This window comes from Heliangelus exortis, chromosome 6 (assembly GCF_036169615.1).
Source record: "Heliangelus exortis chromosome 6, bHelExo1.hap1, whole genome shotgun sequence".
NCBI lineage: Eukaryota > Metazoa > Chordata > Aves > Apodiformes > Trochilidae > Heliangelus > Heliangelus exortis.
In genome coordinates, this window is record NC_092427.1 from 6,125,065 (window position 1) to 6,137,799 (window position 12,735).

At 40.0% G+C, this 12,735-nt stretch overlaps 1 protein-coding gene across 1 annotated transcript in view; it reads right to left on the bottom strand.

Moving 5' to 3' along the window:
• THSD7B (thrombospondin type 1 domain containing 7B) overlaps window positions 1-12,735 on the bottom strand; it is a 313,731-nt gene that overhangs the window by 97,274 nt on the left and 203,722 nt on the right. Inside the window, exons 14-15 of the mRNA XM_071746457.1 lie at window positions 5,733-5,927; window positions 1,283-1,549 (exon numbers count right to left, since the gene is read on the bottom strand). Coding sequence (XP_071602558.1) covers window positions 1,283-1,549; window positions 5,733-5,927 — 462 coding nt within the window. The remainder of the gene's footprint in view (window positions 1-1,282; window positions 1,550-5,732; window positions 5,928-12,735) is intronic.

A 12,735-nucleotide genomic window follows, 5' to 3' on the forward strand; every position in this document is an offset into this window, starting at 1 on the left:
CAGGTGACATCACAGGGGTTCTGTAATTAAACGTGACTGTCTCCAGAAAATTCCCAATGCTGAAAACAACCACACATACACCTCTAAATTTAGTGGAAAGGAATAAAACCTAGAAATGAGTAAAAGCTGAAGCAGGAAATAACTTCAAACAAAATTTCAAACAAAAATTCTAATTGAAATACAGCGTCTCTGTAGTTCATACTAAACTACATGTTTTAAAATACATACAAAAATAATTGCCTCCAGCATTCTGACATCAGAGCCAACTTTATTTCTCTTCTACTCATTCCCAGTGCCAGCAGACCCTTTTACTGAGGAAAAATTTGATATTAAGAGTAATAAGTAGATATCAGAAGGGTGTCCAACACTCCCAGCAACCTCGTCAAAGCTGCTCCAGCAAGTGAGCAGGAACACCCCTACAGAGGACTCCAAAATCATGAGCAGGCAACCATGCTGAGCTATTTACACATCTGTCCTGGTCTGGGCCAGGATAAGGGTAATTTTCTGTCTTGTACTTTTGCTTTCAGCTAAGTCTCTTGTAAGTAGCTGCACTTGCTGAAATTAACAGCAAGTTTCTCAGTCAGTGCCTGCTTCTGGGACTGGTAACACTCAATGTTTATAGTAACTCCTGGAGACTGGTGTGCAGAACCAAGAACACTGCTCAGCTCTGAGAAACTTTTTGCCCTCTGGAAGGAGTAAAAAGGTTACACCTGAGGCCCTCCTCTGCGGAGGAACAGGACAAGATAGATGGCCAAAATTGACCAAACAGACTATTCCATCCCATACATGTCATACTCAGTATAAATTTGAGGGATCATGAGGGTCAAACCCCTTCCTGCTTCCCCCTCTTCACCTGTCCCTGTTTGCTTTGGCATCCTGGGATGATTCATCCATTCCTCTGCCTGTGGTCCTGATCCATGCCAGCCTGGATCTGTGTGTTCCTGCCTCCAGCTCCCAACTGCTGCTGACTCCAGGATTCCAGCCTGGACTTTCCCAAGGCTGCTCTGCAGCCTTGGTGGTGACGTGAGAGCTATTGGGGGAGTGAGGGGAGTAACGTGGTATCAATTTTCCTGTATAATTGTATACATTCAGTAATTTTCCCTGTTTACCATTACTGTTCCATTAAAGCTATGTAGTTTAGTTTCCAACCCGTAAGTCTCTCTCCCTTATTCTCTCCTTTATCAGGGAGGGGGATTAACAGAGAGCAGCTGTCACTCCGTTTAATTGCTGGGCCAGTGTTAAAGCATGCCAAAATCTTGTGGGCTTTTTGGTACCTCCTTACCTGAAGTGCTACAGTGAGATGGTTCCACCAGTCTGCCCGTCTCGTCGTAACAGGCGACAGCGCGCAGACGCACGCCCTGGCCACACTCCTGGGAAGCTGAGTGGGACTCCAGGGATCCTGGCCGTGTTTGGGAGGCCCCTCCACCAACAACACAGTCGGACCAGTTCCCGTGGGGCTGGGAAGTGAACTCCTGGCAGGGACACGGCTCTGTTTCCACTTGAGGATAAACCTCGGTGTTCTGGCATTTGTCTCGCTTCCTGCTTCGCCCTGTTCCAACCAGAGAAATCTGTTGGTTAGCTCAACGTCTGCTGCTCTTGATAACTACACGGGGTATTATTTACACTCCAATGAGTTTCAACGCACCAGAACTGAGACAATCTGAATGTTAATATCCAGGAATATTTCTGGAGCATCTATTAGCTGCTGCCAGTGCTCTGGAGTGCAAGGACAATGGGTTTCATTCCAGGGGTAACCAGAGAAATTGGAAATACTGTTTTGATGGGGAGGGCAAGGAGGAAAATCCAAAATCTGATTCTAGTCACGGTGTGCCCAGAAAATACTTTTTAATTTTATATAATATCATTTTTCTCTAGTTACCTGATGAAAATAAATTGATTGTTTTGTCTCTATTTGCTCCCAATCAGTGGTTGCCAGGACAACTTCCAGAGGACTCTACATTGGCTCCGACTTCTTTGAGGCTACTTTACAAATTAGTTCAAGATGCACTGGGCACACAAACCGTACTTTGAAGAAAACAGCAAAGATAATCCTCAGTAAATTATTAGGGCTGGAAAGCATTTCAATGGTTAGATTTGGTTTAATGTTTTCTTTTGCTCTATTCCTTCAACAGGCTTTAAAAGAAGGCACTTCCAGTAGCATCAGGAAGCAGCATCATTCAAGTAAACCTCTGCATCCCTGCCTGCTTCCTGGAGGACTTGTAGGCATAAGAAGATGACCCGGGTACAGGAGGAGATAAAGGAGAGAATTCATGTTCCCTGCATCCCCAAAACTGCTCCAGGGAACACAGGTCTGTATACAGCTTCTAAAGAAAAAAATCAATGTTTTTCTTGGCATGGGTTAGCATGCATGATGCAGAGTAATCTTTTGGCTGGCTGAGCTCAGGAACATCTTTGCATTTGGCATCTGCACAGAAGGGGAGAATTCATCTTCACTACGAAACCACATCCATATCCCACCCTCTAAAGGTTCCCTTGGGGATCTTGGACATGCTAAAAAGACTTCTGCAAAAAGTTTTTAAAGCTTTGATCCCAAAGGAAATGTTTTCTCTTTGGTATTGCACACAAAAATGAGATACTAAAACAAAACAAAACAAAACAAAAAGACCAGTTCTAGAATGTAACAACTCTCCTTATAGCCTGGAATCAAGAGTCATTTCACCACATGTGAGCAGGAGCAGAAGCTGGCTGTCACCCATACCTGCCTGCATACAAATATGTACCTCCAAAGAAAAGACCAATTGCAGACCCTTAATATCACTGTTCCTCAAGCCCCAGCTCTTTAAAAATTGTATTCATTGTATTGTTCTGGGGAATTCAAAGTCTGCTGGCACCAAGGGGTAATAAAAACACAGAAATCAAATAGTTCTGGCATCTTTATGGTTTTATATACATAAATATAAATATATATAAATTTATGAGCAGATTCAGGTAAGGTATAAGAGGTACAGCCCCACATAATTCAAGGAAAATCTTTTAAAAGGCTTTAAATAGATGAGGAGCTCTCTAGTGGCATTTGCAGCACTTTATGTGTGATGAGCTGACAGAAGCCACAAACTCAGTGTATACATAGAGCTGTCTGCATCCTGTAAGTAAAGATGGGAATTTGGGACCTGCCCTTGTTTTGCCATTATTCCATGAAACCCACCAGACACAGGTAAGGATGCTAATAATCTCACACTTCCACACTTTTTTCCCAACCTGCCCTGCCATCTGTTTTGCAGGAAACTTCCTTCTAACAAAGTTGCTACCAAAGCCCTATTTTGAGGGCACAAATGACATTCATCCCACACTCTTCACACAGAAGTAGTTTTCAAATTAATGATGGTGATATTTTTATCATCTTCACAGATTGCTTAGAAATCACTATAAAAAAGACCTCTGTAAAAACTTTCAAGGACATAAATCCTCAATTAAGTAGTTTTTTCTTTTTTAATTTAGATTTTGGAACACTAACAAATATTATATGCATTCAATATTATCAGCTAGTATATGCTATACATAAGAATTACATAAAACATTAATAATTTACCTTTCCACAAAAAGGAAAATTCACTGTATCCAAAGTACAGTGAAATAAATGACTGCATTAATGAACTTAATGCAGTCTTAACTAGGTCTTACCTAAAAGCGGTGTTTTCATTATAATGACTTTGAATTTTGATATGTTCTGTAATAAGTCTTTTGCTTCTTAAGCAATGACTAATTTTACATGTAGAGTCTATGATTACTTACAAAGTGAAATGAATAATACTATTGAAAACTGAGTGGGAGGCAAGCAAATCTCAGCAAACAATTAGCAGATTCCTTCTAAATGACATTGTTAATGAGCTCTTATAATGAAGCCAAAGCATTCACTTGGGCACAGACACACACAGTGATGAACAAGGAGGTACAATTCATGCATGCTGACAGAAGGGAGAAATACAAATGGGCAAAGGAGTCTCCACAGCATGAAGCCCTTCCCAAACAGCATTTTCTTTAAATCTTTGTAGGGAGTTCACATGGATGAGATTTTTTTTCCAAGACCAGCTCTAATTCTCATGAAATTCTCTTCAGACAGAGCAGCACTAATCTCATCAACTTCTTCTGAACCACAGTCAAGCCCAGGCTTGGATTTCTGATTCTGTCCTCCCTCACTTCTTGCTGTGAGGTTGTGCTGTCCCTAGCCCAGCATAACCTGGGACATGTATTTCATGTTCACCACTTTCTTTTCAGGACACCTGTGATGGAAAGGGGCTGAGACCAGTTCCTTCCCAGTGGGAGGAAGGGAACCCAGCAAAATGGTGTAAGAGAGACTGGTGGTGTTGGGTCACAAATGCAGGTCACAAATGTGAGAAGACATCAAAACCTGAATATCAGAAACTATTTGTGGTCCACTCAGTTTAATGGGCCTATGAGTAAAAAAGGGAAAAGGTGGGACAATTCTATTTGGTAAATCACATGGACCCTCATAAATAAAAATCAGATTTAAAACTACCTCGAAGGAAGTGTTCACTCAATTCTTACATATTTTCTATAAGATTAGGCAGCAATTATTCTGATAGGGGTAGTGGATTTCTGCTCCAAAAAATATCCAGGCACTGATGCAGGGAATATTTTTAAACACTCTTCATCAGAAACAAGAGAACACTGTATAATAATGATTGTCACATAAAAAAGAAGTACTCATCCTTTAATGAGCCATACTGACAAATAGCAGCTTGAAGTCATAATGAAGTCTTGTATACTGGAATTGTTAGCTGGTAAAAACTTGGATCATTCCAGCAGTAACAAATTGAATAACAAGACAGCCACACAGCCAGGTGCAAGTCAGTTAGAAAGAAAGAAGCAGTGGTAGCCACCACGCTTTGCTGCCATTCAGTCCCCAGGCATTACCACAGCAGATATTTTTATAGCAATATTAGCATTTTACTCCATAGTAGAAGACTTTGAAGTTTCACCTCTATTAATGGAGCAAACTCAAGCCAGCTACACCACAGCTCTCAGAGCATGGAAATATGAAAGTGTGCAGGATAACAATAACAGTAAATGTCTTGTAAACCTGTTGAAAACAGTATAATTCATTTTTATTTAATTTAGCTAGGCATGTAGGGGGAAGACAAGTCCTCACAAAACAAGCAGTTGCAAACTATTAATGTTATGGAGTTTTAAAGCTCTTCAGTTTGTTCAGCATTCAAATAGCATAATAAACCACGACAGCACATTCGATAGGCTGCTCCATAGAATGGTTTGAACTAGAGTGTTTAATGAATACATATAAAAGATCAAATAGAACTGGTTTAATGATAGTTTTTTCTTTATTCATTGTGTTAATTTTCCCTGTTGAAATACTGAATACTGCTGAGCACAAAACTCCCAGTTTTAAACATCATCCAGATTTCAATGGTGTGAAAGAGAAAATCAAACTGATTTTTATTCTTGTATAGATTTGCTTCATGCTTCCCAGATTAATAGGTCAGATAAACTTGCACAAGGCACAGTCACAGTTTTATTCAATTTGTGTCTAAAAATGTCTTTCCACCACTGAGTTTTGTTCTCATAGCAAAATGTGTGTGCATAAAGCAGACAATTATCAATATCAGACCAAAAATCAGTTACATATGATCCTTGTTCTGTCTGAATTCTCCCCAAACCCCAACATCAGTCCCCCAACATTTGAGAAGCATAACTCACAAATCTCCCCGTCAGATAAATATTATAAAAAATTTTACCTGTGAGTGACCGTCTCCTGTTTCTAGTTGATCCACAACCAGATAAGCACACTGTAAATTTAGACCAGGGGGTGAATGTGCAGTCATCTTTGCAGGGAATGAGACAGTCCTGTACAAGAGGTGGCATAGCTCCTGCCCACCGCACGCAGTCACCAACATCAGCGGAGTCGTTGTGCTCTGAGATGCACGTAACAGCTGAAAAGGAAAGGCACAGAAAGCTGGATATTCTTAGATATATATTGTGTTCTTCTCCACACAGTCAGTACTTGTGTTCTATGTGAGATTCACTCTCTTGGGCTTATAGGATGAAGCTGATTTATTCTTAGGTCATTATTCCCGCAGCACTCAAAGATGTACTGCAAGTTTCACAAAACCAGAAAGACACGTTCTTGTTTGAGCAGAGAATTATCTAAATGATGTTATAAATTCAATATTCTCAAGGAAGCAGTCATTTTAAGGGTTGGGGTAACAGTTTAAGCAATGATATGTTGTGTGACCAAACAAGAAAAGATATAACACTGTGGCTACACCCCATAAAACTATTTGGTCAAGGCCAGGATTCCCAAGCTGTGATGCATACACTACACCTATGGAACTGAAAGTGGGAAGAAAAAAAAAGTAAAAAATACACAAGAAAGCTTCCTTCTCTCAGACTGTTATCTTTTCCATACTCCATATGCAGGGAAGAACTGTCTTAGCAGCTTTCCCACACAGAGTGCTGAACATCTGCTCTGTCTGTGCAGCAGATGCTGCAGCTCAATGCTCCTTGCAGCAAGGTGCAAACACCAGGGCTGCCCCTTCCAAACAGAGTTCACTCAACACCGTGGTGCCCCTTGTCCTCTCCCACCATCTGAAGCTTTGCATAAATGGAGATGTTTAGGAGAAAGGGCACAAGCCTTCAGCCTGAGGCTGTGACAGAAAGGGGTTGCAGCTACTGCAGCTTACCAGAAGCTCGCTTTTTATGGTGGTGATAACTTGCTGCAAAAGCACTACTGAATGGATCCATTAATAGGAAAAATAAAGTGCAAGCAAAAGAAAGAAGTGCTCTGTAGGTCTCAGACAAGGACAGTGTCACCCTGCTGAGGTCCATTTGGCCTGAAGCCCCTTGGGTAGAGCAGAGCCCCAGCACACACTGAGCTTCACCTTCACACACGGTACCACCAAGGCTGCAGCTCACGTTCACGAGTGTCACATTTCACTGGTCTCCTGCCCAAAGCTCCACCAGGTCTCCAAGACTGGACCATGACAAGATGAAATGAAAGGCACAGGGCTAGGATGGGGCTGAGGTCTCTGGATTTGGACATAAACACCTTTGGGGCCAGGCAAGAGTCAAATGGGTTTTGCCGGAGGACTTAGATGAACTGATTTCCTCCCAGTTTTATCTTAGGCCACTACTCTTTTCCTTCAAACCCTGTCTTTTTTTTTGGACTGTAATGATTAATTTTTTTAGGGTAGATAATGGCACTCCATAGCCATGACAGAGAACAAAAGTATTAATGTTTAAGTCCGAGTCACAGGAAGCCTAGAATAAAACTTGCTAAAGTTTCAGTGAATTAATAATAAGTAATTATAATCAATAAAAATAGCCTGCACAATGTGGAGTCTTTAATTTCATTAATAATAATTCTCACAGAATCTCCAAAATTATAGGGTATTTATATCCTACACTGTAGGTTAACCAAAGCAAAGTCAGGTCATGACTTGATTAAAGTCATAAAGTCAGGGACAGAATTAGGAATTGAATTTGGTCCTGAGAGTTTAGTCATGTTGGGCTCTCTGATTTCAGGCAAGTCCACACATTTTATCATAAAGCTACAGAAGATAACATTATTTAATCAAGATTTTATTAGGTTTTATTATTTAACTTTCACAGTCTGTGATATTATTTTATGGATATTACTAAATATTTCAGGGTTTTGAGGCTGGTTTTTTCTTTGTTGCCAGTACTTAATGTAACTAGGAGTGCAGGATGAAAAAAGGGGGAAATAACTGCTTTCTTTCAGTTAAGGGATTTACTGGGGTGTATCTTTGCAATGAGTACATATGATTTTTGGTTTTTAACTACAGTATTGTATGGGAGCAAGGGATGGGTTCGCAACCACCTAGAAAGAAAAAACTTCTTATTAAAATGTAATCAGATTTCTAAGGGAAAAAAAAATATCAGCATTTTGAAGAGGGTGTAAAAGCCAAGCTATTGTTAAATGACTCTTTAGACTCCAGTGACAGTAAATCAGCATATTAATAACTACCTCTAAGTTGCTGATCCTTGCCTTTCACTTTCAGTCCTTCTGATCTCTCACCTCTGGCAGGCAGAAACCCAGAGACATTCCCCTTCTCAATTACGGGAGTGCAAGGACAGAGATCACCCCTCTGCAAGGGAGAACGGGGTAATTGGCCTCTTCAGGAAGGTTAAACAAGTAATAGACTCTGATGCCCAAGGTCTGTGTATCCTCATTGCCTTCAGCAAGGATACCAAAGATTTGGCAACACAAAAAAAGTAAAGCCAAGAGTATCCAAACTATCTCCTCAGCATCGCTACAGCCGCTCAAGTCTGCAGGGAGGTGAAGAATATCCTGCACTGACACCCCCACAGAGCAGCATTTGCATTGGCATAATAAACCATCAAGTCCCAATCTTTACTGCTAGCTGACAGAAGACCATCATTCATTCCTGACATTTATTAATGGCAACACCACTGATGGAACTTATAAATATCGATGTTAAACCAGACACTCCGTGCTCGAAGGGGTTATTATCTAATGACCCAATTTTCTGCACAAATGTCCTTAATTTTAAGCATGCAAAAATTGACTGAGTTGGCTGAGCCTATTTAGATGCTAAAAGTGATGGATATATAAGCACATAAGAGATCAGGGCAAATATTGGAAAAGAAACATAGAGCTTGAAGAAATTAGTGGCAATAGTAAGAACGGGTAGAGGAAAGTTAAACTAAACCAACAAATAATATAATGGATCATACATGTGTAAGCACGGAAACGAGGAGAAAAGAGGAAAATAAAATAGATAGTGTAGTTAGAGACATAGCATCTCAAAGAGAAAGATCTCCTGCGAGACAGTAAGGGACAGGCAGGTGGTTAAAAACACTTCAGGAATTTTAATAAGTACAGATCTTGGTAACTCAATCTGGGCATTTCTGATACAACAATGAAGCCTCGGTGCCAGCCAGGGGAGAAGGCAGCAGCCAAAGAGCAACTACAACTGCCTTAAAGTAGGTTGTCAAGAGTTGAGGATTAATCTGTTCAATCTAGATATAAGTGATAGGACAGGAGGCAATGGCCTCAAGTTGTGCCAGGGGAGGTTTAGATTGAATGTTAGGAAGAATTTCTTCATTGAAAGGGTTATCAGGCATTGGAACAGGCTGCCCAGGGTAGTGGTGGAGACACCATCCCTGAAGGTATTTAAGAGTCATAGAGACATATTACTTAGAGATATGGTTTAGTTAAGGTCTTGTTTGTGTTAGGTTAACAACAGATGGACTCAGTGACCTTGAAGGTCTTTTCCAGCCAAGGTAATTCTTTTGATGCCTAAAATACTACCTAAGGCACAAACATTCACCTCTCTTGGACCTTTGCACTTAACAGTGCCAACAGTTCTATTAATAAGCTGGTGGGCCCAGATAAGCAGCTCTTTGGTGACCCAACCAGCAGCTGTGTCACTTTGCTGGGACGTCCAACACTTCTTGGGTTTCACACACAAAACAAATGCCATTGAACCTCTGGTGCCTGTACACACTAAAACCCCACACCTCCTCAGGCTGGGATAAATCCATGTCATGCATTTCAGGCATATTAGGAGGGAATAACATGCACTGAGGAGTCTCCATACATTTTCAAAGGCAATGCCAATGTACGACTTCTTAAGTTTGAACCAAGTTGTCTTCAAAAGCCTCAGCTTAATGGGCCTGATCTTTACAGCATGTCAGTCATCAGAAATGGCTGGATTTCTGCTATATGCTTAAGATGAGCAGCATGAGTCACTAAAAATATTAAATAACAAAACAATTTTTAAAAAGCCCATTGAGGCATTTAAATGGATGGAGACCAGCTAGCCGGGAAGCAGCAGAGCTGATGGATCCACTCCAGGGGTTTGTTCAGGAACCAGCCTCCTTATTTCTGCCCACTGAAAACTTATTTCCCAGTTAAGCTAGCTTTAACTTTTAAGAGAAAATTATTTTCAAACACAGTCAGTTCTGGAAAAAAGAATGAAACAAATTTGTGTCTAGTGGACCTTCAGGAAAGTAAGCAAAATTGTTTATCCTCTGTGGCTTTAAACTACTGATTGGTTTGGCTCACGTATAGTTTATGTTACATAATAAAATATTTCCCTGTAATCCCTCAGTTCTGTCACAATGATTTTAAATAAACTCATGCAACAAAGCCATTTTGCTATGTCAACATCTCTTCATAAGTGGGATACCACTGGAGGGGAAATGCAGTCCATTTTCATTCCTATGCACTGAGAAAAAAAAAAAAATGAAAAAAACCCACAGAATAACAGTAAATCGCTCCGAGTCATAATGTGTGATTTCTCCCATCTCTGCAGCATTTAAAATGCACACAAACATATGAATAGAAACAGCTAATACCAGGACAGTGCCAGATAAAGGGTTTCAAATTATAATATTGATTCCCACAAATAGGGGGAATGCAGGATTTCCTTCTGAACTCCTCCTATTCCTTCTTATTACCACCAGTCAATGCCACCAAACTGGAATTAAATACTTGGGGCCAAGCTGTAGGCTGACAAATTTAATTCTGTTCATATTAAACAACAGTGGGCACACCAAAAATAAAAAAGTACGCCTTCTCCTGTAACAATAAAACCAAGATCATTAAATTGAAATGTAACTAAGGTTTCAAATGCTAAAAGGGAATACTTTTTTTTTTTTTTTTTTTTTCTCTCCAGGGAAGGGCTGGAACTGTGTAACAGCCACCCCTTAAAGTGCCAGCAGAAGTTTGCTATTGACACAAGCAATGCAAATAGCTGCAGATGCAACTGCTTTGCTTCAAGGCATAAGTCAAGTGTTAAATGTACAGCTTGAGGAAGAAATTTCCCTTTTTGCTGGTACAGGGACATGTCAGGATACTGAAGAAGGACTGCTAACAAGTTATTCAGTACAACAGCCTCTGTCTTTAGGTTTTCTCTTTACACCCACAGGAGTGTGTTTGTCTGCCATCATCTTACCATATGGCAGGCAGAAGCATATGGAAGTTATATTCTTCAACTACATTTATCTTACAATAAAATAAATAGCAGATGTTTCTTCTGTAAACTTTTACATGGTGAGATCAAATGTTTGGATGCTGTCAAATCGCAGAAGCGTTGGATGGATCCTCAGGAGATGTTAAATGAGCATCCAAGAAGGTCAGCATCAAACTGGGGTAACTCAGCTGCTCCCAGTCAGCTCCTGCCTGACTTAGGAGCACTACAGATGGGCCTAACAAAAGGAGTGTACTGAGAAAGAAATATTCTAGCCCTAGCATTGCATTCAGTAAAGCAAGATAACATAAATATAGTTCCTCTGAAGTAAAGAAACAATTACAGACAGCCTTGGTAATCATATTCATTTACTAAACTTATAATCAATTCTCCTTCAAAAATACATTTCAATAGCTTGCAAAGGGTGAAAAGCTGAAGAGCTTTCTACAAACCAGCAAAATTATATTGTACCATGGCACTTCAATTTGGGAAACCTGAATTAGTGGTTTCAAAACTCTGGAATTAAATGTCATTGGAACATCTCAAAACAATGACTGATAATTCCAGGAAGGTACACTCAGGCCAAACACTAAAATGAAAGCTATGCAGTCATGCAAACCAAATGGCTGGACTTAATGCAGAAACAACAGGATAATCTATGAGGCTAGACAAGAGGTCTAATGCCCAAGAGGTGTATACACAATGATGTAATAATCTTCTCTGGTTTCAGATCCTAAAAATGTGTGAAAAATCAAAGCCAGCATGTAAAGTCGAAGGAATTATTTTAATATAACTGCTTAGCTTCTTATTGCTCAGAAAAATTCTCATTTTATGTTGCATAATCATTCTCATTATGCCAATGAAACAAAATAACATAATTTTTTACACACTCTGCCAATCATGAGTGAAAAAGGAGTTCAGGGATAATACATTAGAAAAAAAAGAACAAAATATCTTCAAGCATCCAGACTTGCTGACTATAAGTAGTCTCATAACTCATGATGACCTCATTTATTCTCTGTATTGATACTTACAAGTTTCTCCAAAATCCCGTGTGGAATATTTATGTTATTCTTAGCATGTTAATGCAACCCCTAATTATAGGAGACCTGAAGCAGACCTACTAGAAGACATAATATATGGCTCAGCTGAGACTCAGGTTTAAGTCTAAGGTTCTGATTCTAGAAAGACATAAATATAACCTCATCACTGTGACAGCCCCCCTTGGATGCAGCAGCACTCCCTGCAATGAAGTTTGTCCCAAGTCTAGACTTACAGAAGAAAATCATAAAATTACCACTAAAAATAATCTGAGGAAACGAACAAACGATGCAAGGAAGGACATCACAGACACAAATCTACTAAAATTACCAGAGAGAGCTGGAACAACTAGATATTCAGCAGGAAAACTGTCTCTGAGATCAGCATTTTCCTATTTTGTAATTATTAATGATATTGACAGTAGTGCTAAAGGGCTGACAAATGCCACCAAGCAAACAGAGCACTGAATAAACACTGACCCCAACCAACCTGCCTGATAAACAAGAGGAGCCTGAGATGAGGTTGGGAAGCAATAAAGGTGGTAAATATCAACTGAAAAGATAAAGGAAAGCAACTGGAATGATTTGCATGAAAGGGGTCAAGGAAGACTTGGGTAGCAAAGTTGGGTACAGAGCATTAGCATAGAGAAGAGACAGTAACAGGAGAAAGGAGAGACATTTGGAATAGAAATAAAAGGGAATGGGAAATAAGCATGCTACTCTGTGAAGGTCCTTCTCAAGGT